Source organism: Anser anser (assembly GCF_964211835.1).
Source record: "Anser anser genome assembly, chromosome: 3".
NCBI classification, from domain to species: domain Eukaryota; kingdom Metazoa; phylum Chordata; class Aves; order Anseriformes; family Anatidae; genus Anser; species Anser anser.
In genome coordinates this window covers 3,944,511-3,968,766 of record NC_139722.1, presented here as the reverse complement: position 1 = coordinate 3,968,766, position 24,256 = coordinate 3,944,511, and the positions used below count along the sequence as shown (strand labels likewise).

General features: G+C 46.3%; 2 protein-coding genes across 6 annotated transcripts in view; both read right to left on the bottom strand.

The window, feature by feature from the left end:
* PKHD1 (PKHD1 ciliary IPT domain containing fibrocystin/polyductin) overlaps positions 1-5,715 on the bottom strand; it is a 266,267-nt gene extending 260,552 nt beyond the window's left edge. Inside the window, exons 1-4 of one of the 5 annotated variants that reach the window (XM_083828669.1) lie at positions 5,602-5,715; positions 3,863-4,004; positions 2,775-2,852; positions 967-1,111 (exon numbers count right to left, since the gene is read on the bottom strand). In XM_083828669.1, the coding sequence (XP_083684795.1) occupies positions 967-1,111; positions 2,775-2,852; positions 3,863-3,902 (263 nt within the window). In that variant the 5' untranslated portion in view covers positions 3,903-4,004; positions 5,602-5,715. Of the gene's footprint in view, positions 1-966; positions 1,112-2,774; positions 2,853-3,862; positions 4,045-4,161; positions 4,257-4,558; positions 5,467-5,601 lie in introns of those variants that run through there. The other 4 variants (XM_083828668.1, XM_083828667.1, XM_083828671.1 and 1 more) reach the window with 4 other exon arrangements.
* A 13,372-nt stretch (positions 5,716-19,087) lies between these two features.
* Positions 19,088-24,256, bottom strand: part of TRAM2 (translocation associated membrane protein 2) — a 118,173-nt gene continuing 113,004 nt past the window's right edge. The window contains exon 12 of the mRNA XM_083830753.1: positions 19,088-19,101. The gene's annotated coding sequence lies outside the window, so the exon portion shown is untranslated. The remainder of the gene's footprint in view (positions 19,102-24,256) is intronic.

The window sequence follows — 24,256 nt, the reverse complement described above, 5'->3', positions numbered from 1 at the left end:
TGTAAAAAGAATATGAAGACACAGCAAGAAATTGTAGGTGTGGGTGACAGGACTATACCAGAACATACATCCAGATTGTATGTAAATGCAAAGCATATACACGTGCTCATTAATACTAATGAACAGTTGTTCTTCATTACTATTAAAATATCCCAAGGCTGCCTAGATTTACAGGGAAGCTTGATCCGGGTTTGTAAATGAATGCTGCATCTAAATGCACAGCAGAGCATTCAGCAGGGTTAACTCCAAACCAAATCATAGCACCAAGAGATGGAAGAGCCCCACCAGGCTCACCCCTACAGCCGCTCAGGGCACACCTGGTCTTCCACTCAAACAATATCCTTTAAGCTATGGCAGCTGGGAAGGAGAGCTTAGATTCCCCAGATGCTGCCTGGAATCATGTTTGCTTCCATCTCTAGCATAACTTCTATGATCTTGGACAGGGCAAGAATGTCAGAAACTGGTAAAATCCACAGATTTTCTTGGGAGCTATGAATCCAAGAATGAGATTTCTACAAGCTTTAGAGGATTTGAGTCTAGTTTCTCCAAGTCTCAGTCTGACTCACGGTGGTTAGGCTAGTGCTTCACCAAGTTGAAGCATAGATAAATGCAGCCCAGCTTGGGAGGTGCTCAGGTGCAGCCATAGTAATTCCTTAATCTCCCAAACTGCCTGTACAGACACTAAAAGAAAATGAGGATTCTACCAGACAAATGGCAAAGGTCTCACCAGGGGAGATTTAGATTGGATATAAGGAAGAATTTCTTCATGGTGATCAAACACTGGAACAGGCTGCCCAGGGAAGCGGTGGAGTCCCCATTCCTGGAGGTATTTAAAAGAACCGTGGACGTGCACTGAGGGACATGTGTTAGTGGTGGAACTCAGCGGGTCAGGTTGATGGTTGGACTTGATGAGCTAGAAGGTCTTTTCCTACCTAGATGATTCTAGGCTGTAGTCAGGGACCATACCTTGTTCTGCATCGTATACTGGATAAGCCAAAATACCCAGGAGAGACATCGCATGGCAACCTGGGCAGGTCTGGGTTCACCAGGGACACCTCCAGGTGGGACCAGCTGGCTGAAGAGACGTGTTCTGCCTGGTGGGATGCTGAACCTAAGCAAGCAAGGTCAAACGGGAACTTTGTGAGGACAGGACTATTCACATCCAGTCACACAATGTAAACATTTTTGAACGGACACTCCAGCTTCACTTTAGGAGCAATATTTAGAGCCCTAAATTGGACTTTTTTTTTTTCCTTTTAAAATCATGTTTTTGTAATTTTGTGTAAAGAGAGATTTCATCCTACCATGTAGCTGCATGGCTTTTTGCCTCTAATACAGTGCCTGCTCTCTTCTCAAAATATGTTATTGCAGAGATGGACAGTTATCAGCAGTTTGAATCTCCTCAGCCATCTACACTGGACCAACCCTCATGCCCACAGATACTTAAAGCACCTGTAAAATTAATGGTTTTACTTGGTCTTTGTCATTACTGATGTCTTGGTTTTGCTGCCAGCACCTCAAGTTCACCTGTGCTGCAAGGCGGATCGGCTTAGCCCATTTCCTCAGTGAGCTGTCTGTAGGGCTTTTCAACTTCAGAAAGTCAAGGTTTGAACATAAATTAGCATGCTTAGCTTTTGTAGTTTAATCTAATACAGCTAGAAATATGCTTCTAAGCATCTGTCCCTTTGTTGACTGTCTTCACAGGTGTCTCCCAGCTCACAGATTCATTTTAAGTGACATCAGTGGTTTCTCTGCAGCAAACTGCATATTTTTTCCCAATCCTAGAAACATTTTTTCCTCTCTCCCAATGCCTGGATGTCTGCTCCTCCCTCAGAAACGTCTCCTAGGCTCAGCGATTGTCCCTGCCTGCTACACAGTGCTGTTCAAAGCACATCTCCCCTGAGGACACAAGCTCCCCTTCTCTCCATTTCAGCATCTGTACAGGAAATCACAATATTCAGAAGAATAAGGCTGATAGCATTTGTCACAGTTACAAATGACTGAGTGCCAGAACTCGAGCATTTTAATGAACATACGTCTCAGACAGAAACCAGCTCTCTTCCCAAGGAGTTAATATTCAGCACTACTGAAAATCAGATGCAGTTTTGTAAAGTTGGGTTTGTGCCCAGATGAGCAGGGCATACCAATTTCTGTGATTTTTACACAGATCTCATGTTTAAATTAGTGTTTTTAACACACCAGCATCAGACAACCTATGAAGAGACTTTCAGACTTCCTTCAATAAAAGAAAAAAAATAAGGCAGCAAGGAGGAAATTTCTAGCCCTAGTTCTACATAAACAAGGTAGGAATCTGACTTATCTTGATTAGAAGAAATCTGAAAACAAGCAGCCATCAGCAATAGCTTATGAAGTAATAATATTAGTAGTGGTGATATTATTATTATTAATATCACAGCAGCAGAGTGGCGCAGCGGAAGCGTGCTGGGCCCATAACCCAGAGGTCGATGGATCGAAACCATCCTCTGCTAACTGCTTTTTGGGTGTTCAAGGAAAGGTTGGATGTGGTGCTTAGGGACATGGTGTAGTGGGTGACATTGGGGGTGGAGCGACAGTTGGACCACATGCTCTTGGAGGGCTTTTCCAACCTTTATGATTCTGTGAATTTCAAGCTGATTTCACGTTCTGGGTGCCACAGCCCACGTATCTGTTGCTTAGGATTTGTCACTCCAACTTCCGACCTCAGAACAGAGATGATTCTTTCTTCCTTTGGTAGAGTTTAAAGAGTTTAGACTTTGTAAGAGTTTAAAACTCACCATCCAGGGTAACAGTAATCCACGTTCCTCCAGCAATGCTGCCCTCTCGGGGCTTAATGAGCAATCCTGTGGCAGACACTGAACAAAAAAAAAAAAAGAAAGAAAAAAAAAACAGCTACATCAGGCTGAAGCATAATGCAAACACCAAAAACATCTAGCTCAGGACAAAGCAAGGGACCGTGGTCTGGCAGCTGTCCTCCTGTGATTCCCTCTTCATGATTCCTCCTTCCTAGGCCTTTAGTAAATTAGGCATATATATTACAGTACTATTAGCCACAGTAAATCATCCTCCAACTGTGTCCCCTATGTAAAAGTCCTCCTTCCCCTCACAGAGATTTTGATGCCTTCAGAACTTGGTGAACCAAGCCAATCTAAGCCTCTTGTCCTCTTCAAGAACTAAATAATATTTCTCCAGCTCTGAAAGAAGTGTTTGCTCTCTTCTGTACACTGTCCCCAAGTTTAGGGTGGCCCACATAACGTATCCTCTTCTGGCTCAGACAGCCTTTCCAGCTCTTTCTTGGAGAAGTCCTTAGAAAGGAAACATAGAATGGAAAGGAGCTCCTGCTTCATGAAATTAAGTTACCTGTAACTTACTATATGATATTTTCCAGAACAACATCAAATTCTTAAGAGGATTTAGGATTTCTTTGGGGGCACTCATCCTGTGAAGCTAATGGAGTCACTAAAGAGTCCTTTTTACAATAGTACCCACCTATCATCCATATTCATCTCTCTAAAGAGAAAAATTTTACATACTTGCATCATGCACACTTAATATCAACATGGAAACAATCATGACCATCATCAAGCAAATGAAAACCAACATGTGTCAGAGGAACCCAGGTACAACAGGGACAATTAGCAATAAATCCACACACATCCAGAAACCTCCACTGGCTATGAAAGAGCGCCATGAAAAGCCACTGATAAGGGTAGATAAGGTCCAGAATGCTGGAGACACTACTCCATAACACCCAATGCCTTTTAGAGACGCTTCTGCATGTCTCACGTGAAGTTAGGCTGTACCCAACCCAGCGGCACCCTTGTATTATCAGCGGGATTGGAGACACCACCTCTCTGCCACCCACCTGCAAAGAACACCAGAAAGGATGGTCTCCAAAGGTTCATCTTGGACTTTGTATGGGGATTTCATGGGATGGTGGCTCACGACCTTAGCACATTCTCTGTCACATCAAAACAAACCCTATCTGTATTCTTCGTGTTGCAGACCTGTGGAAGCAATGGTCTGTGTTACAGCAGCCAAGGCAGACTGGAAGATAGAATCATAGAAAACACATTGATTCATCTCTCACACAGTACAAAGGATCAAAATAATGTAATAATGCTCTTTCCCCACCCACCCAACACACCTATACAGGACACATACCCCTCTGAGCAGACCACTTTCCAGCTAAGCTCAGGATGAGCTTCCCCTCACTGGGGCCATGTTTCATGAGACTGGCTTTAATTAAGCAGTAAGCACACCTGACTTAGTAAAACCAATTACAGGATTTAGAGACAATATGAAGCTCTGTGCTGTTTCATGCAAAACTCGTGGATGTATTCCACTTAAAAAAATTGTGCCATGGTCACTCCCCAGTTCTGAAACCAAAAGACATGGCAAGTCCTGATGTAATTACTCACCTTTTAATATAAATGCAGTTTGTAGGGGTCAAGTCCAAAGCCTTGATGCGTGTGAGCCTTGCATTTCAAAGCAGGCATATAAAAGGTCATTTAGGTGTATTTTTATTGTCCTTATGAGGACTTTTTAAAGTATTACTCACCTCATTCTCTTTGTTGCTCTTCCATTTCTCAGAGGAGCGAAGCGTGGGGGCTCTGATACCTGTATAACTTCTCTGTCCCTTTGGTACCTGCCCTACCACAGTTTTTGGTCGGAGGCTGTGTCAGGCACTCAGTTCAGTCCCCTGTGCTGTGCTGAAAGCCACCAGACTCGTTTCTCAGCAGCCTCAATGCCTGTTGCAGGCAGCTCAGAGCTGTCCATTGCGCAGGCTTAATTATTAACCTAAGCTACTTGCTATTAACTGTTTTGTTCCAGGTCCTTAATGACCACAACAGGGGTAACCTGGAGTTTCTTGCCTTCATATGCGATTAGATCCTCCAGTAGGAAGATAATCAACCCATTTATCATAAAATCCTAAAATGGCTTGGGTTGGAAGGGTCCTTACATATCATCCAGTTCCAACCCCCCCACCATGGGCAGGACACCTCCTTTCCCCCACAACATGACAGAAACTGATTGAATGGTTCCTAGACATGCCCATGTCCAATCTGGGAGTGGCTTTCATAAGCAAGCAGAATTAGGGGCTTCTTAATTCAGTTTTTCTATGGCATTCCCGGCTTTGTCAGAGTCTGGCAGGAACTCTGGCCAGCGGGTGTTCAGAGCTCCCACCACACCTCAAGTATCTACACTCCTGTGGGTCCTTACATGGGTAGTGGTGGAAAGGGGTATGATGGCCTTACACAATGTTATCATCCACCCTATGGAGAACCGAGTGCCTCCACCGGCTGCAGGGAAGATCCAGCTCAACCTTCATCAGGTGCCGAATAGCGTTGTGAACATCACCCCCGTGAGCATCATCCCTGCTCCCGCATCTACACCCATCTGTCCGAAGCCCAGATGAATGGATGGGTTTTTGACGAAGCCGCCAGAAACAAAGTGGGTTGCTCTGACCCTGCACTGGTATGGATGCTTTCATGGAAATTGCCACCAAAGCTCCCAGCAAGCTCTCAGACAACAGCATAACTATGGATTAATGAGTTACAAGGCACCAGTCACAAACAATAGCACTATGTAGGCATTTCTTACCTCATCCCCAAGGGGGGGTGAAACAGGCTTGCTCGCTCTTCCTCAGCTTCATTTCAGAAACACAGCAGCACAAAGGCATGGACAATCAAACTTCAGGGAAGTTTTGGAGCCCTGCCCAGCAATGGAACCAGTTGCATTTGGTTTATTCTCAGACCAAGCCCCACTGCCTCAACTGCGTTTAGCCAATGATTACAGGAACCATCCTCCTGAACTGCTTGCATCATGGAAAGAGGGAAAATGGGGAAGAACCTTGTCCTCGGTGAGCAGAAGCACAGGCCCATAATTCAGACCAGCTGAGGAGTGGTTGAGTCACCAGGGGTCTTGGAGGGTAAATACTTTCCCACTACATGCTGGTGATGATTTTTAGGTATTATGACCCACCAACGAGGAAAGTTTGATGAGAAAGTGCATGTCTGTATGTGTGTGCAAGCAAATTTCTCTTCCAACTGAAAGGAAATTTCTGCTCAAAAACATCACCCCATGACCTCTAGTTTTTGGTTATTCATTTGGAGGCTGCAGATTTTACACGTGCGAGTGGAAAACAGTCCTACAGGCAGCCGGGAACCCGAAAACCAGTCCTGTGTTGCCCTCAAAGAGGAGGTAAAGGAAATCAGGAGGCGAGCAGCAGGGTTTTGGCCACAAGGTGGAAACGCGGAGCTGCTGCAGCCCTGGTGTCTCTCGGAGCACAGCTGAAAGGCAACCGAGCCGTGGCTGCTCCGCGGGGTGTCTCTGGAGAACGGAGTTTCCCCGGGATTTGCTGCGCTTCTGGGGTGGAAAATCTTGGCAGCAGCCAAGCCAGGGCTCCCCCCAGCCTTTGCAAGGCGGCCACCTCGCGAGAGGAACGCAGCAGGTGTGGGGCAGCACATGGCATCCCGCAGCCGAACAGCTGAGGGGGGATAATGTGGGATAAGGGGGGGTTAGGGGTTTTGTCTGCAGTCGTTCGGGAGCTCCCGGCTCCCTCCCAGCCCTGCTGGTGCAGGCACTGCTCCATACCGAGGGCACAAGCGTTTCTCGCCTGCTCCTTACCAACACCAGGCACCGTCTTGAAGGAGGGATGTGGGAACGCTGCCTGCTCTCACCAGCCCTGCATCTGTACCTGTAAACAGAGCATAAAACACTCCAGGGGAAAGCAAGCTTATAGGGGTTCATGCTTGGACCAGCAGCACCATGTTTCTCTTGGACGTGGCTGCAGAGGAGCAGTCCCCTCTAAAGCAAGTCGTGCCATGCTGGGCAGACATTGGGGAAAAGCAACATGAAACCACTTGAATTTAGGGATTAAGTCCAGAAATGGATCTCAGAGAAAGATTTCTGCTTTCCAGCTTGCTGTTGTCCTCGTCAGCATCCTCTTCCATCCCCTACCCATCTCCTCAAGCAGCCCGCAAGCTGTGTGTGCCCAGGAGGAGATGGGAACCCACTCCCACCATCAGCCTGCTGCCAAAACCAAATCGGGGCTGCTGCAGAGTCTGAGGATCTGCAGCAAAACTCCGAGGTTTGGAAGGTCTTGAAGAAGATTTCAACACCTCCTGCAGGCCAACCTGTTCCTCAGACTTTGTGGCTATATCTAGGAGTGAAATAAAAGCATAAGGGCTTGGGCGCTGGATCTCCATGGATCCTAAATGGTCCCCTCCGTGGTTTTGACCTTGTCCAGCTCACGTTAGCCCAAACAGTTCCCAGGAATTGTTTGGAAGTGAGTACAGGTGCCGTCAACCAGTTTTTGAGGCTGCTTTTGCATTTATTAACATGGGCATGGCTTCAGGAGCAGAGACGTAGCCTGGAAGACTTTGCAAGCTGGTGTGTCCCAGGAGGGCAGACCCTGCACTGTGCAGGGCTCCCATCAGCTGCTCTTTCTTTCTATTAATACTTTGCTTTTTCTGTATTGATGCAAGCTTCCTAGCAACCAAGGTCACAAGAGAAGGTGCTAAGAAGCTGGACCGATTATTAATAAATCCTGGGGTTTGCTGTCTTTTTTCTCGAGAAGCTTGTTAGGCACCGGCAGGCAGGGTGCTGAGCTGGGATTTCCAAGGGAACCTGGGGGATTTGGATACCCAGCCCTGACTGAATTTCTCCCTCTGAATTCCAGCCTTCCTTCTCCTGGCCTGCAGTGCCCAGCTGGGTGAGGCTATCCCTGGGAAAGTGAGTTGTGGCAGCGCAGTAGTGCTAAGAAGGGATCCTGCATCTGTCAGCCACACTAAAATTATCCCCTGTGGTCCACAGGGGCTGTGCTCCTTTGTGTTTTTTTTCTTATCAGGATCCAAAGGTATCCACAGATCAGGTAAATGCATTACTATCGAGTCCCACCACGCAGGGTGGGCTGCACCAACTCCCTTCCCACTTCCTACAGCCCTGAGCACACTCCAGATGGGAACAGCATCATGGCCTTACATCTCTGCCCTCACCATGCTGCTGTGTCAAGTCCTGGGTTTGCTTGAACAGGTTGAGCTGCCCACGTGGTAAGAGCTGTGCCCTTTCCGTCACGGTCCTGGCCTCTGGAATGGGGATGAGATAATCTGGTTTGAGGATTTAGATGATTCTTGTATATAAAAATGTATTCTTGTATGTTAAAATAACACACACAAAAGTCCCATCGTCTTAAATCACTAATCACTCAGGTCTGGATGCTCACAGGTAGGAATATTCAGCCAGGGGTGCACAGAAGGGTTTCAGGAGCAGTGCCTGGTTTTGCCACACTCAACCCCTCATTAAACATCTTAGCATGGGAAGCTGACCATGAGAAAACCAGTACAGCTACTTTGTGAACGTTTCCCACGTCAGGAGAAGAAAGAGCCCCTGGTAGGTCAGGAGAGGCATGAAGGTCTCCATATCTTTAATCTTGCATTTGAGGCACTGCTCCACCACCTCCACCAGCTGAGCTTCTCCTTGCTTGCCATGAAGGCGGGATGGTGAAAGCGAAGGATATCGACGTGAACACTGCATGAGCTGAACTGGGGAAGATAAAAAGACTTTTACAAATGGGGATCGAAAGTCAACTAAGAAGATGAAAAGCAAAAAGCAAAAAGTATCCTTTTTATTTATTGGCTAGATAAATACTTCCAGTTTTCCCTTTATTCCTGCTCCTTTTCACTAAGACAAGTGTTTTGTTTCCCAAAAGTCTTACATGGCATTTTTTAACCTTTTTCAGTTTTTAAAACATTTTATTACCACTGCTTCTATTGTTATATATTCAGATAACATCAATATGTTTTCCAAATATTTCAGAAGAAAAAGCACTCTGTTTATATCCCAGATCTAAATTTACAGTCTGTTGTGTTTGCTTTGTTTTGTTTTTGTTTTTGTTTTGTTTTCCCTCCTGCAATCTCATAAAGCCAATGCATTTTCATTTATATTTACAGCCTGTAACTGAGCTGCCTGACTGCTCCTGGTTCATTTTGCTAGCCAATTTGAAACAGGCTTAACTCCTTCCTTTGAGAGGAAAAGTGTCGGTGCTTCCAGGAGCCTTTCTGCATGTCTTTACAGGGTCACGTTTCAGCACGATAAAACCCTGTTGAAGTTGTTCCCATAGCTACTCTCGCTGCATTTTAAACAGTCGATGAACTTCTTTAAATACCAAATTTATTGCCAACGCAGCTGCTTTAATGACAGGTTTGAGGCTTCTTTAGTTTCAAGGTTCAGTGTGTTTCGGCTCGCGTCCCCTGTGGTCCCATGGGTCGCCGAGGGGATGGAGTCGCCCGGCCGCCTGCCCGCGGCAGATGCTGGAGCCCAGGGATGCAGGAGGCAGCTGGGTAAGGAGAAACCAGCACCTTGCTGTGGGTTTGCCTGCTGTGGTGTTGGGCTTTTCGGCATGCCAAGGGGGCTCCCCAGCTTCCATGGGACCTGCGAAGCACATGGGACGGCCAGGGAAATACAAGGTCAAGGCCAGCTCATGGCTCCATCACGACTGAGAAGGTATCCTAAATACAGAACCGTGGTTGCAAGGAGAAAATGCAACTTCAATTGAAGCACTAACTGCTGTACTGTCAAAAAAATCCTGGTACTGTGGTCTTCCCAGAGATATTGCTCTTCTGGGCTACTCATAGACACCACCTCGTTCACATTTCCCACCAAGCAGGGCTCTGTCGCAGTGTGATGGACCATCGCTCCCTCGGTCTCTGTGTTAGGAGGCTCTTCGTCCTGCTAACAATATTACCCAAGAAATGCCACGGCTCCATTGTGTTAGGTGCTCTGCAACTACAGGACACAAGATAGCATCTATAAAAAATAGAGGCAAAGACGCACAATCCCACCTGACTTTGGAAAATGGGAAAGGTGCCCACAGGAGAACTGCGCAGGTAGGACGAGCAGCCCAGAGGTGGCATTCCCCATTGAAATCAAGAGATGTCGCTTTGCTAGAAGCAATCTCCCAGGGAAGTCTAGGGAGGCGACGCTGCTGACTGAAGCCACAGCATTTGCTTAGATAAACAGCTGGTAGCAGATTGGGTTTCTGAATCAAGCTGCAATTCGGCACCTACTGAGCTTCATCCATCAATAGTCTTTCATTAGGAAGCTTGTTCTTGGCCTGGCTCTCCAAGTCCCAGGCGAATGATTCAGGCAAAAACCAACTCCGCCGCTGTGTCCAGCACTCTCCGCTCTTCCACCCGTTCCTACCCTTGTGGCAAGGCAGATGCCCATTTGTTTCTCGTTTTAATACGAAATCCCCTCTGTTCAGTGAGTTTTCGTTTTAAATGCTGCCGCCGCCGCGTCCCCTCCGTCCCCGCTCCCCGTGTCTAAGCAGGGGGAACAGGTGGAACAGCTGACCCTGGCGAATGAAAGGAGAGCACAGTTTCGCTCCCTTCACCCCTTTCTCACAGGCTGCCCCTGCTGTCAGCGATCCCCGAGCCCCTGGGGACCGGGGATTTGTGTGTATTAGTCACATGAAAGAGCAGAGCCTGCAGCAGGCTGCTCCTGGGCTTTGCTTCACCTCGAGACAAGGGAATGGCTTGCCACTGGGTTTCTCAGGGCTGGAATCAAGTGACACTTCTTTTTTTTGTCTTTTTGACTTGCACAAATTGGCTTCTATGTAAAATGTGCTATATATGTGACTTAAAAAAAAAAAATGACAGCTTACAGTGATCCCAGTTGTGCAGGGAAATGTGTAAAGCTGACCGTTTAATAGTGACTGAAATCTTCTGTCATCAGATCTTTGGGGTGGAAATTGGTCTCGTTCACCTTGCTGCACAGCCTGTCATCACACAGAGGGTTTGAGCGGTCTTAATGGTCCCTCTCAGTCCTAAATGTACTGATTTGTTATCACACAACAAACTCCAGCTGAAGTTCCACTAAGGTGGACTCATATTTATGTACCCATCAGTGAGCCACGTCTTGGGGACACTTTCCTTCTTTTGGGATTAAAACCACAAACTCGTGGAAGTCTCACAGATGAGCACCAAGCCTGTACAACCAAAAGAAAGCAGCACAGGAACCCCAATAACCTTAAGTCTGCTCTGTATTGCCGATGTCTAAGTGTCACCATAGGCTTGGTTAACCTTGGCTTTTATGGACATGCTAGAGTCATTTTCCTGCCCCAAGGTACAGCTCCCAGCTGTCTCTCATTGCCAGAAGCCATGGGACCACCACATCAGCTAAACAGCAGCGGTTATACCACGAGCAAACAGTTTTACACCCCATCCATCAAAAGCAAAGCCGTTTTACAAGTATTTCAGGCACTTGAACACATGATGGAGCTCCGCTTATGTGATCGGAGTCAGCTTGGCCGTGCCTAAGAGAAAGCCATGAGCATCTTCAGGCAGGTCCCTGAAAGCAGAGGGAAAGATTCAGTCCCACCAGGCAGGGGCAATGACATGTCTCTGTGGATGAGAAAATTAAGAAAAAAATGCCTGGACTGTTGGCACAAGTGCGCTGACCATTGGTACAACTACAGGACACACTTGGTAGCTGCACATTTCTTTTCTCTCAAATGAAGGTTTAAATAATATTTTGGGGTTCAGTTATGACCCAGAGTACCTGTTATTACTACTGCTGTGATCAGCCATCACCAAAATGAGACAAAAAAAATAAAATATTTCAGATAAAATATTCAGATAAAATATATATCATCCAGATCTTTTCTCCCCAGCCAAGGACGCATCACCGTGGTTCAGCTTGGGTCTGCTGAGTAGTTGCTCATGTCCAGAGAAAGAAAGAAAATAATCAAAACCAAACACCTATAAATTATTTTTGAATTAAATTCTAAGTTTGTTTTTCCAAACAAAAAAGCTTCTTTCAAATTTCTTTCTCTTTTCCTGCTTGTGCTCTTCGGGTCTTCAAAAGCTGCTTGAATCCAGCAAGAAACCATTCCCTACCCCATCTTTAAAAACATTTCTGCCAAACCACAACAAGATTTTTTTTCCCCAGCCTTTCATACTGAGAGAGACCTGAATACCCAGTTATTCACACAGCTCAGCTGAAGCCATCCTTGTGTTTTGCTGTACAAACACATTGACATGAGGAAGAAGCACGAAATAGAGGACAGGAGCACACAGGTGGGATGAGGAAGGAAGCCCTCCTCACTGCTCGCTGTGATGTGCATGCCTTAATGCTTGAATTCAGAAGCTTTGCATGATTAAAAGGAGGTGTCACTTCCTTCCCTAAATATTCACCCCCTGAAAACAAGTCCATCCCCTTATTTTCAGGGAGGGTGGCTCACGCAATTCAATCAGACACTTTTCAGGCAGTTGTAAATTGCATTTTCCAGCACTGTGTGCACGTGTATGGGGGAAGGGCTGTTAAAAATAAAAGTGCCACTGTTCCTGCTGTCAGCCCGCTACCCACCTGTTCCTCTTTTAGCCCAAACGCCTCCACCTCTGACCCTGCTGCGGGACCGAGGCACTTGCAAAGCCGTGCCCCCAGCCCCTCGCTCCCCCTGCTCTCCCCAGCAGCTGTATAAACCTCAAGGGCAACAGCTGGGGGCCGGGGCCGACGTCTCCATCCAGCACTGGGCACCCACTGGGCTCCAAGCCGTTGGTCTGCTGGTGGGGACTCTGTTCATTAGAGTTGGACGAAGTTTGGAGATGTCTGCGTTGCCTGATTTAACCCCCCAGGCTCATAAATCCAGCTCGATTAGCTCTCAAGACGTGTTGTAGCCTTGGGGATCTGCTCTGGGTGCTGTGACCCAAATGGGCTCCAAGGCTCTTCACAGCCTCGAAGATGGAAGGGGAGAAGAGGCAGAGAAATACTACCGAGTGCTGGACAAAGCCCAGAAACTGCCCATAACTTGCTGGAAGGATTTTCCTATCCTCCAGAAGTCAGTGACAGTAAACTTCATGCTCTGCCTCCAGAAAGACAAAGATGCAAGGTTGATGCACCAATGCATGCACGTGCCTGCCCACGGGCTGTTTTCCATACCCTGGCATGGACTTGGGCCTTGGTGAGATCCTCCTTAATGAGTTTAATTGTAAAAGCACCAGTTGGATGGGATTGAAACTTTACCCTGTTCTTATCCCGTCCGAAGACGTACCAGCACTTAATGCTCCCCCAGGACCTTTTGTCCTGCCTTGAATGCAGACAGAGCTGTCCTGCGTGCAAAGACCTCCCTGTGCAGAGGAAAAGGAGGCAGGAACCCACTCTTTCTGTTCTAATATGAATAAATTAAGGTACTCAAAACTGTCCAGCCCAGCAGGGTCCTGCAGGTCGGTGGGACAGTGGCTTTCTGGCCTGGGCGATGGGTAGAGAGAGCGGTCCTGATGCTGCAGTGAGGGCTTGGCCCTGTAGAAAGGCAGCCTCCGTGGTGCACCTGACCTTCATCAGGTGAGAGGAGCAAAGAAATGAAGTCTGTTGTCTTCCCACCGGTCTTGCCTGACCCACCTTTGCTGCAGGGTGGCCTCAGAAATCTCTCTTCTCTCTTCCTTGAATTCAAAAAGTATTTGGAGACCTGAAGTGATAACTCCACTGACTAGGACTGGGTGTCCTAAGAGGTGCACCTACCTGGAGCACTGCTTCACTTGCTAGCTGTGTCCCAGACTTACAGGGGTCCAGGGCAATTCACTTAAGCTCTTCAAGACTTACCTATCAATGTGGATAGCAGCAGGAATTATATGAGATTAATGACGTTTTGGATCCTCCATGTCTGTGAAGGTGATAAATATCTCATTAGCCATTTTCCCCTCGTTAGTCCAAAACCAAAAGCAGATGACATCCTCAATGTTTTCTGCGTTATTATTAGTTTTGTTACCTTTACCGCAACTGTGCCCACAGCTGGATAACATTTTGCTGTTTGCATAACTCACTGTAGCACTTTAATTTCACAAGAAGTAATTGGGCCAAAAGACCTCTTGATGTGATATCAACCTGCTGGAACTAACTGGGAATGATATTTTAAATCCCTTAGAAGGGAAGCCTGTAATAGAGGATAGAGGTAGCACTTGTGACACAAAGTACTGGCATGGCTGAGGAGCTGGGAGCCTCTGTAGCCTTTTCTCTGTTCTAGCACATTCCAGCAGAACCCTACCCAGATGCCTCCAGAATGAACATCTTGACAAACCATGGTTCAGAAGACTTTGCTCGGAGATAAATTGAGTACTGGGTGCAAATCGGGCTATTTCTTGGCCTTTTTTTCTGGAGATTCCTGCCTGCTCCCATCCCTTAGTAATGGTGCAAGGGACGTTTGGAGCTGAAGCTCTGATTGCTAACATTGGACTAACCATATCCATTGGCTGTATCAGGCCAAGTCTGAAGAGGTCAGCCACTTGATCTTCCTATAAACTAACCCAGAAACAACACTAAATATCAAGCTGAGACCCTAAGACTGGGCATCTCCCTGCAGGAGAGGACTTAATTTCTGCATCCAAGCCATAAACGTTCCAGGTTGAAGCAGCCTTGCTCACTCTGGAGTCCATGCTGACCTTCCACCTCCCGTCCCCATCACCTTCCCTCCCAGGCCCCGTGCAGACAGGCTCCCCCACCCAAACCCTCTCCAGCTCTATCAGCTGTCACCGGCCCGCATTCCTGCAGGACTCCCAGAACTGGCAGCTCTGGACATCTGCTCTTTTCCACCCCCGCAAATATGCAAGCAGGTGTGAGGCACCACAACTTCCCTTGTTCCTCACCATTTTTACCCGGGCAGTGTGAATGAAGGCACAGCCAGAAGGGCAGATGCTCTGCCCCACTCCATCCTCTTTGCATCCCTCCAGGAAACATAGAGAAATGAAAATGAATCTCTCCACCACCACTGAAGTAAGACAAGAAAAGATGAATCTCACATCTTGTTTTCCTGGACATAAATTCCTCATTTTAACAGGGACTCTACACTAATGACAAAAATTAGAAAAATCTTCTTGGTGCAGTGCAGCACGCGGTTACAGAGGAGTATCTGGAGCACATGCTACTTGGGTCAGTAAAGCTACAGAATACTGCACGAAATAAATGGCAGTCATATTAATCTCACGCTTAAAGGACCCTCAGTGAAGACATTCTGAAGAATAACACTTGTTAGTGAAGACCAAGATGGAAAAAAGCAAATTTTTCACTCCTCACGGTGATTTCCTCCAACCAGACAGACTACAAGTGGTGGCAGGCACTACAGGGTTACAGTGGTAAAGAAACCAAGGTGGCAAAATGGCATTACCATCCTAGCATCAGCCAGGTGTACCGGAACTACCAATGGTATCTTTACAAAACTGATCCAGATTTTAGCCCCCCGTCATCAGCACAGAGGGGATTGGGCTGAGCCCCCTCCCCAGCTGCCTCCAGCAGCATCCAGTCCCCTCAGGGTTGGACTCCAGAGAGAAAGCTGAAGTAGCTCTTTTTGCATTAATTATACAAAATACCTTCCAATAGCGATGAAAATTTCAGTATATTCAACTTTTTCTTTCGAACAAGTGAGATTTTAGGGAAGAAAAAAAAAAAAATGAAGCTTCTATTTTGCACTGAAAGTTTCAGCTGGCAAGGTGCGCCGTGCACCAGGGCGGTGGGTTTGGAGGGACAGCCCCCTTGCAGTAAAGAAGGGGCTGATGCCCTTTTGGAAATTCAGGCCAGCCAGGGTTTATCTAATGAGCTGATGGGTCCATGAGGGATCCCTGAACCAAACTGCTGCTCCTGATATCACTAAAAGACGTATCGGTAATTCTACTTTTCGTGACTTTCACGTGGCTGCAGAAGGAGTCAAGTGCCCGGCTTGTGCTTTCCCGGGTACACCAGCTGCCAGCCTGGCCTCCTCGTGAAACCTGGCCATGTCCCCAGGCACCAGCACCTTTCAGTGACACCCAGCCCCACCCTGTGACACCAAACCCCACCGTCTGAGACTGAGAAAGGAGATGGTGACCTTCTCTCTCTGTCCAAAATCTGCCAGGCGCCTACCCAGGGCGTTAGAGGAGAGCGTCTGTCAGCCACCCAAACGTGCTTTTTTCATGGAAGGCACTACAGCTGCCTTTCAAAAAGCAGGCTGGAAAGGATGCTGAGCCCATGGGGAAACCAGAGCCAGGGCCTGAAAACAGAACACAGTGCAAAGATGAAGCACTCACATTTGTCCTCCCATTTCTCCCATGTCTTCCAGGAGCAAATCCCAAAGGGAAGCACCCTGAGCATGAGCCATGGAGCGTCGCTGACAAGCAACACCAGGGACAGTTTGCATTGAATGGCAGGAGCTCTGGGGTTGCAGGTAATTTATTCTCCTTGCTAAGGGGGGAAAATGCTCCTTCACAATCTTACCTTCACAGAGCTGGTCAAAGAAACAGTAGTAGACAGTAGTTTTCCTACTATCTAAAATATTTCAAGCACTGGAAAAATGTTTAGAGAAAGTATTAGTGTTTTCAAGTTGCATAGTTACGCATAATTGTGAACTCAAAAAAAAAAAATTATGTCTTTTTGTTTTTTTAAGCTGGAACAACCATGGGAAAAGGGGCCATGGTTGTATCAGATATTACTGGACCAATGCCATGACTGGACCAATGCCATGTACCTCGCTAAGTGGCTTATCTTAGCTTCACATTTTCTTCCCCGTTTTCTTTTTCCTTTTCTTTTTCTTTTTCATTCTGTCTTATGTTGGAATTTGAAAACATTCTCAACTTTCTCAAAGTTTAAAGAAGCGAAGTCAAAAGTAAAACTGTCATTTTGCTCCTTATTGTCAGACTCCTATGAGACCTAAACCAAGGTACCCTTAAAATTATATAATACCACTTTTTCCCCACGTTTTCCACCAAAAATCAATGCTAATGTATTTTTTCTTGTGTGGGGGAAAAAAATACTTTTGAAGTGCACTCAGCAGTTTATCAAGGAAACTTTTTCATGTTAAAACCAAAGAAGCCTGCAGTCACTCCAGAGGTTTGAGCACTCACCTAGGATACAAGCAGTAGTAGGATGGGGGCAAAAAAATAGGATTTATAGCAAAAGAGGGGTGCAAAACGACTCTCTGAGCCAGCAGTGTCCTAAAGTAGATGGAACAGGACCAGAAAAAACTGCCAGGTGTAGGAACCCAACCGTCCGTGCTGCGGGAATGTCCCCAGTGTGATTTTGGCTGAGACAGCTACTCTGTCCCCGGCATTTTCCAGGCACCATTCAGGAGTTTGCAAGGGACGCGATGTCTCCCAGCAAGCAGCTGGATGCTGTTTTGGAGGTTAAAAGGCTTTAATACTGCCAACGTGGGCCGTTTGGCGTAGGGGCCAAGGAACTGTGCCAGTTCAATTTAATTTAGACGCAGCATAACGGGTGTGATTCTTTAAGCACTTGCTTTGCCATAAAGTCCTTCCAAGAACTCATGCACATCATCCTGTGCCTCAGTTTCCCAGCCATAAAGCACGATTTCAATAGCACTAGCCTCTCCCAGGGTGGGATGAGGACCTAAGAGGCCCCCAGAGGCTCTCAGACACATTAATAGCATCTGCCAGACAGGAGATTTGTTAAAACCTCTCTGCAAGCATCCACTGATACAAATGGTTTCATTTTCATTCTCCTGGGGATGTTATTCTCTAAACAGACCTCACATGGAGGAAAAGAGAAAGCAATTCTTATTATCCTTGTACATCTAAAGACACCAATGTGGGGAGGACCCGTGTATCCATGTGTTCATATTCCTGGCTATACCAATGGGACCTGCGAAACTGGTTGGGCTCAGCCCCCACAATCAAACCCCACTTTCCGCAAGATCCCAGCTCCTCCTGTCCACATCCACGAGCCCAAGAGCTGCACCAGGATTTCAGACCACCTCCATATCCTTCTCCATCTTCTGCACCAACCCTCTGGCCATTAAAATATTAAACCCATGTACTTGCAATAAACAGCTCTGTTCTCAGACTATTTTTTTTTTTTTTTTTTTGGTGGAACCGAGCTGTAGCATAGAGTCACCCATCGTCAAAAGGGATAAAATTAAGACGTGCCCTCCCGGCACGGGACAGCTGAAGCGATGTCGCTCAACACGCTGTCAGCGCAGTGATTGAGGTGGACAGGAGGGCTGGGACCAGCCACAGGCTGTAAAGGACACGGGCAGGTGGGAGGACGTGGCGATGGGGTGGGCTGGCCCCGGGGGTACGCGATACAAAAGGGACCGTGTTGGCAGGGAGCAAGAGGGGATGGCAGGCAAGCGCTTTGGGGGACAGCAGCGCAGGGAGGGGATGAGAGACCAGGAGGATGTGTTTGAAGAGCAAACGATGCCAGGGCTGCAGAAAGCTGGTCTGCCCCATGCAGGATGAGACAGCAATACTGGTGGAAAGACCTTAGCAATAGAACCAGCTATCAGGGAGTTGAAAGGATGTTAATGCAAGGTGGGGGAAATGAGTCCAGGCGGTATAAAACTGAGCGAGAGGTGGGGAATTTAACACAAATGTCTCTAGGGAGAAGGAGAAAATAGAGGCTGTTGTAAAGAGGAGAGGGGGAATTGCCCATGTCCCCGTGCTCACCTGCATGAGGGCTCAGTAGTTTAAGCTGCTCCAAACACTTTCTTAGCCTCAGCCTTTGCTAAGGGACTCTTCAGCAACCCAAAACGCAGGCCACATGCTGGACAGCATTTCTGACCGCAACAGCTCCTGCTTCCTCGGGGAAACCTTGACGAGGAGGAAGACAGCCCGCACTGAAGATGCCAGCCCAGGTGGGACTGGTGGCATGGGGCACAGGGAAGCGATGCAGGACCCAGGAGATGTGGATGAAGAAACCAGCTGCTGCTTTGCTGAAGGTAATGTCTGAGATATTTTTCTTCTTGCAATATCTCCTAGTGCATGAGAACTGCTGCTATTTATGACCAAGCCTAGAAAGCACAGGCAAAAGGCAACGCCATGCATCCAGCATTGTGCAAAGCATTTTATAGGAACATAAGGAGTTCTGGGCGGGGCAGACTTTCCCTTCACTGGAGCCTGGCTAAGGCTGGGATTTCCCTCCAGCACTCTTCTGCAACGTGAGGACAACCATTGATACAAAGATCTTTTCTAGGAACAGTGCTTAAATGCATAGATTTATATTTTTTGTCCCTACAAATCCCTACGTGGACAGCATGGCTGATTGGGCAACGCAGGAGTCTCACACGGCGCAATCGAGTAGCTCTTGCAAGAAGTTTCCCTTGCAGACTGTGTCCTCCTCCCCAGGGCTGCATCCTTCACACCCCCTCTCAAAGCACGCCTTTATGCCCACTGGCTTTGGGGAGAATACTATGAGCTGGGGAGGTTTCATGATAGGAGTTGATCAAAAAAATCCCCATTCCAGCCTCAGATGCAGAGAGAAGATGGGGGAGATTCCCCACCAGTTCAAGTCAGCAGCAAGAATCCTATCAGCTTCTTGAGGGACAGTTACCCTTAATTGCATTCAAGATATGGGAAAAAGGGGAAAACTAAGGGGCAAGGGAGACTGTGCTGAACTTTTCTGGCCCTTGCTATGGGCTTGCCAGGTTGCCCCAGGAAAACCGCTTTCCCTCCGTGCCTCAGTTTCCCCACTTGGTGAATAAGCTTTGCTTAAGAGCAGGCATTCTGCTCCACTGCAAAGGGTCAGACTGTCTAAACAAAATTTTACGGGGCTAAGCCAGAACCAAGACATAGAAGCATTGTGTATTAAACCAAATAAAGCAGGAAATGTAACATCAAGAACTACATTACTGCATTTTTATACTGAGTTTGAAGTGGTAGAAAATTGAACAAGGACAGGAGTAGGATGGCCAGCAACGTTGCCACCGGTGATTCTGACACAGCCTTGCTGAATAACCTTGGGCAACTCATTTATTAGCTTCTATATCTCTTATTCTGTTTAGTATTTCCCTTTTTTAAGACTTTACATATATGCATTCTAGGACTAGGTGTTTCAGTGATGCTTATTGAGGCTTGGTTCCCACTGCCTCCAGGCAGAGGGCTCATTCCCTCTTAAAAGGTGCTGGCTCTGGGTAGCCAAAAGATAAAACTAAAAGACCTGTCAGGAGCTGAGCCTTTGGGAGCTGTGTGAAAGAATCAGAGCCCAGCTCATCCCTGAAAGAGCTAAGAGACAAAGAGCTTGAGCCTCGAATTTCCCTTAAAAAGCAGTGAAGGAGATGCGTGGCTTATGGAGCAAACTCAATAAACTCTGAGATAGCCTCACGAAACCCCACCAGAGATCGAAAAGGGCAGGCATACAAACCACCTTCAAAACCCAAGTGCCTAAATGTAGTCTTTATCTAGACAGGCAATATTTTGCAGACAGATGCAAATTTGCTTTGCTGAGTTTTATGCTTCCTGGATGCTGTGGTTTGGACGGTGTTTAGATGAAACTAATTAGTCTTGCTGCACAAATATACCCTCAGGCACCTAGTTTGACTAAAATGTTAACTGATTTGCCCATGGTCCTTTTGGTGCCTTTTGGTGTAGATAGGGGGATAATTATAATGACAGAATATCCTGAGTTGGAAGGGACCCACGAGGATCATTGAGTCCAGCTCCTGAGGGAATTAGGAGAGCAAACTAATCATGCAAGGGTTGAGAGAGTAAGCAAAGATTAGGCAGAGTAAGCAAAAGGATTAAAGAGAGAGACCTCAACCCCTTTTAGGTCCTAAGTTGGCTTTTTTTTCCCCATTTTTGGTCACAATGGGAGGAGATGACATCAACCTATTCTGTTTGCACTGCTGTCACATCAACGCATCTCACCGTGCATGTACATGTAGACAGAGAAGCGAAAGCCTGAGCAGCCTCCATCCTTCCAGCAACAACTGCTGCTGGGGAAGCATTCAGCATGCAGTCCGGGGTGGAAAAAGAAACTTGACAACGAGCCCAGATGAGTGAGTGCCTGAATGCCAGGCGTATTAGAGAGCACGTTTCAAGAGTATTGCCTGCCCTCCCGTCCTCAGAGGCAAATCGTCCCAGTCGCAGCCACCCTTGGAGGACAGCTGTCCCATTCTTTCCTCCTTCTCCTCCTCACACCAGGCAGGGACAGATGTGGCTCTGGATATGCCTCAGATGATTGGGTTACCCTCAGCAGCTCAACAAGGCATGATCTGCTGGCTTAGTTTGCGTATCTGCTGCTCACAATGAATGTAGTTTTCCTGGGTAGTCAAAAAGAAAGATGACGGCTCTAAATGGATGCATTTACACCCCATATGCTCCCTTCATTGCAGACTTTTGTTGTCATTCCTGTGAGACTTTCATACTGTGTATGTGTCCCATTCGGCTCCTTAACTTTTAATAACATCTATAATTTCCAAATTCATGCTTTTTCATTCTGCTTGTTGTTGGGGTTTTTTGTTTGTTTTGTTTTTCTTTTTGTTTGTTTGCCTTTAATCTTGCAACAGTGTGGAAAATTCGTCCTACTAAGCTGCTACTGCAACAGTCCTAGTTCGTTCAAGTAACTGAATTTAGTAAAGATCTTGCTCAAAATAGGTTTTAGCATTATTAATAATTTCCCTTTTATAACTATGTACGTTTTTTTTTTAAATTGCACTCACAAAGTGTACCAGACTTATGTATATAAATAAGGAATATTTGCCTGCCTACATGCTTAGGCTCAAGGATCTCCGAAGAGACGAGGTTTGTTTCATCTCTAATCACTCTGAATCCACTATCTGGTCCCAGAATGTCTATGATCATTTGATATAGGCTTATGTGAAGTTAAGAACATGCTGCCACTCAATGGCTGTAAAAATCCCTTACAATTTGTTGAAGGATGATGTATTTTCCGTATTACAAAATGCATCTGTGCAAAACATCTTTCCTTTAGGACTCTTCAGCTCAGTTCAGAAAAAAAAGCATCAAGGAAAGCCTTCAGAAAGAAGTGATCTTGGGTGAGAGCTGCTAATCTTTCCTGTGATGACACAGGAGTTAAGCTTAGCAAAAATCAGAAACCAAAATAAAAGGTTTGATCAAGAGTACTGCTGCTCATGGAGCAATGAGAATTTTCCTTCCTTTTCTTTACTACTTGATTTCCATAGCTTCCCCTCTTAGCTAGAATTTTGGAATAAAACCATGAATTTTGTTGATGTTATTTCCTTCCCTATTTCCGAGCTAGAAAATTTTCATTTTCCATTACAGCCTGCAGGAATCTCCTCCCTCCTGCCCTCACTGCCTGCTAGGTTAAGCATGTGGCCTCCCACTCCAGTCCATGATGGTATTTGTGTGTGTCCCTTTCCCTCTACTGTGCCTCAGTTTCCCTGCCTCACATCTACTGGAACAGATTTACATTCCAAAACTTCAGTGCAAATGGAAGAAATTCGCTTCTGTGCAAAGCAAGAAATCTGGGGTCAAAGCCATAATCATCACTTTGCAACCCAAAATCAAATTTATTTGACAAGAACACCATTTTTCCTTAAAGGACAAAATCTCAGAATATACAGCTGTTGCAGTAGATCCTATTGCAGTCTTGTTTGCAGCCTCAAACGTAGCACAGAGATGAAAAAAGGTTGGTCCTATCTACCAGATCACGTGCTTATGTCCACAAATAATAAAAAGATGTACAAATCTCCAAAAGGAATAACTGGGCTAACGAGAAATATATATTCACTCACTGTTAATAATTCATGTAAGGAGATTTCTGCACCCAGAAGAGTGGGAACCCGCAGGCTGAGTCTTGGCTCTACTGAAATTTCTGGGAGTTTTACCCTGATGTCAGCACGGCCCGGCTTCCTCACCTCTTCTGAGTCAAAAGCCTGAGCCAAAAGACCAAGCATGTTTTGCTGAAGGTCTTTTTAACATCTGTGTTGCACATGGTATAAAAAACTCTATATAATGCAAATGCAGACACCATTCCTGATCCTATGGACTTTTAAGCAACATTTTGCCTGGGTGCATGACTCATCTTTCTCTAAAACATGCACTCATTTGTTTAATCCGTTACTGACTGTAATGAAGTAACAATGCCTGAGTATGCAAAATTCCCTGCCATGAACCGTTCTAGAAATCACAAAGGAAGGTCTTTATCTTGCTTTAAAACAAACAAGCAACCTCTCCCCCCAAAGCCACCCATCTGTCACTGAAGTCAGTAAGTGCTTTTATATGAGGAAAACGACTTCGAGCAGTATCTATATCACAATCACAAAGTTTTTAACAAAAATAAAAATAAACCGTTCCTAGATTTAATAGCCTCTTAATCCACAGATGATAAAAGACAATAATGTTGTACTGTGGAAGAGTTTATTTTTTGTTATTATAAGTTTTGCCAGTTTTGCTTGCAGAAATCTGCTGGATTGCAGCTAGTGAAAGGGGTGCAGCTATTGCATTCTTTCAGGACATAAAAATGTAGGTTACTAACCAGTGCAGCTCCAACCAAGCATGAGGATTAGAAATGCCATGAGACAGACTTCCATCCTAAACCCATTTATAGGCATAAATCATGAAACAGCACAGACTTTCTGAGTAGAGGACAGGGAGAAAAAGGGCAGAAAAAGCAAGCTGTGTGCATGCAAGGTATGAAAAAATCAGTAATGTTAGATATTGGGAGGCATTGCACGAGACAGTTTCTGAAGCAGCATCATGCAGAGGCATGCCCTCTCGCTAGGGCCTGACATCAAAGAGCCTTTGGGTTTCCTCCAAGGCTTGGGGCCATTCCCATCTTGATTTTCGTGCTTTTCATCAGCTGAGATTGTTCCTTAGTCTTCTGGTCCTTTTTACAGAATCACAGTATGGTTGAGGTTGGAGGCACTTCATGGCCCAACTGGAGTGCTGGTTCATAACCTACCCCCATTTTCCCACTTACACCAGGTCCTGCCTCCTCCAGCACCAGGGTGCACTGAATTTCACTTCTGCTGGTCATTTTTATCATCAAACATATAAATCCATCCATATGTCCTGACCTCTATGTCGTGACAGGTTCCTCTCAAAGGTGCACTAGGACAAAACACAAGTAACACAGGAAATTCCAATCAGTTTCCAGGCTTTTCACCATGAGGGTGGTCAAACTCTGGGGCAGGGACACCAACAGGAACCTCCATCCTTGGAGAGACTCAAACTCAACCTGGCACAGTGCTGAGCAACCTGACCCAAGCAGAACCTGCTTTCAGCAAAGAGATGGACAAGAGGCCTCCAGAGGTCCCTTCCAACCTAAATGACTGTGACTCAATGGCATAAAAGCTCCTTTCTGAAGAGCCAGGCCGTGCTCCAGTGTGTTTCTGTCTGGTTTTTGTGGCGTTTCCTACTTGACCAAGTAGCTCTCCAGGCCAGGGACTGTCTCACTGTGGTTGTATGAGCAGCTGATCTTCTCAGTAAGGACCTCAACACTCTGCCTTGGTACCAACAGTAATAATGAAGTGAAAGGCAAAGACATTATCTGTCACCTCTCACTCATGTGACTTGTTTTT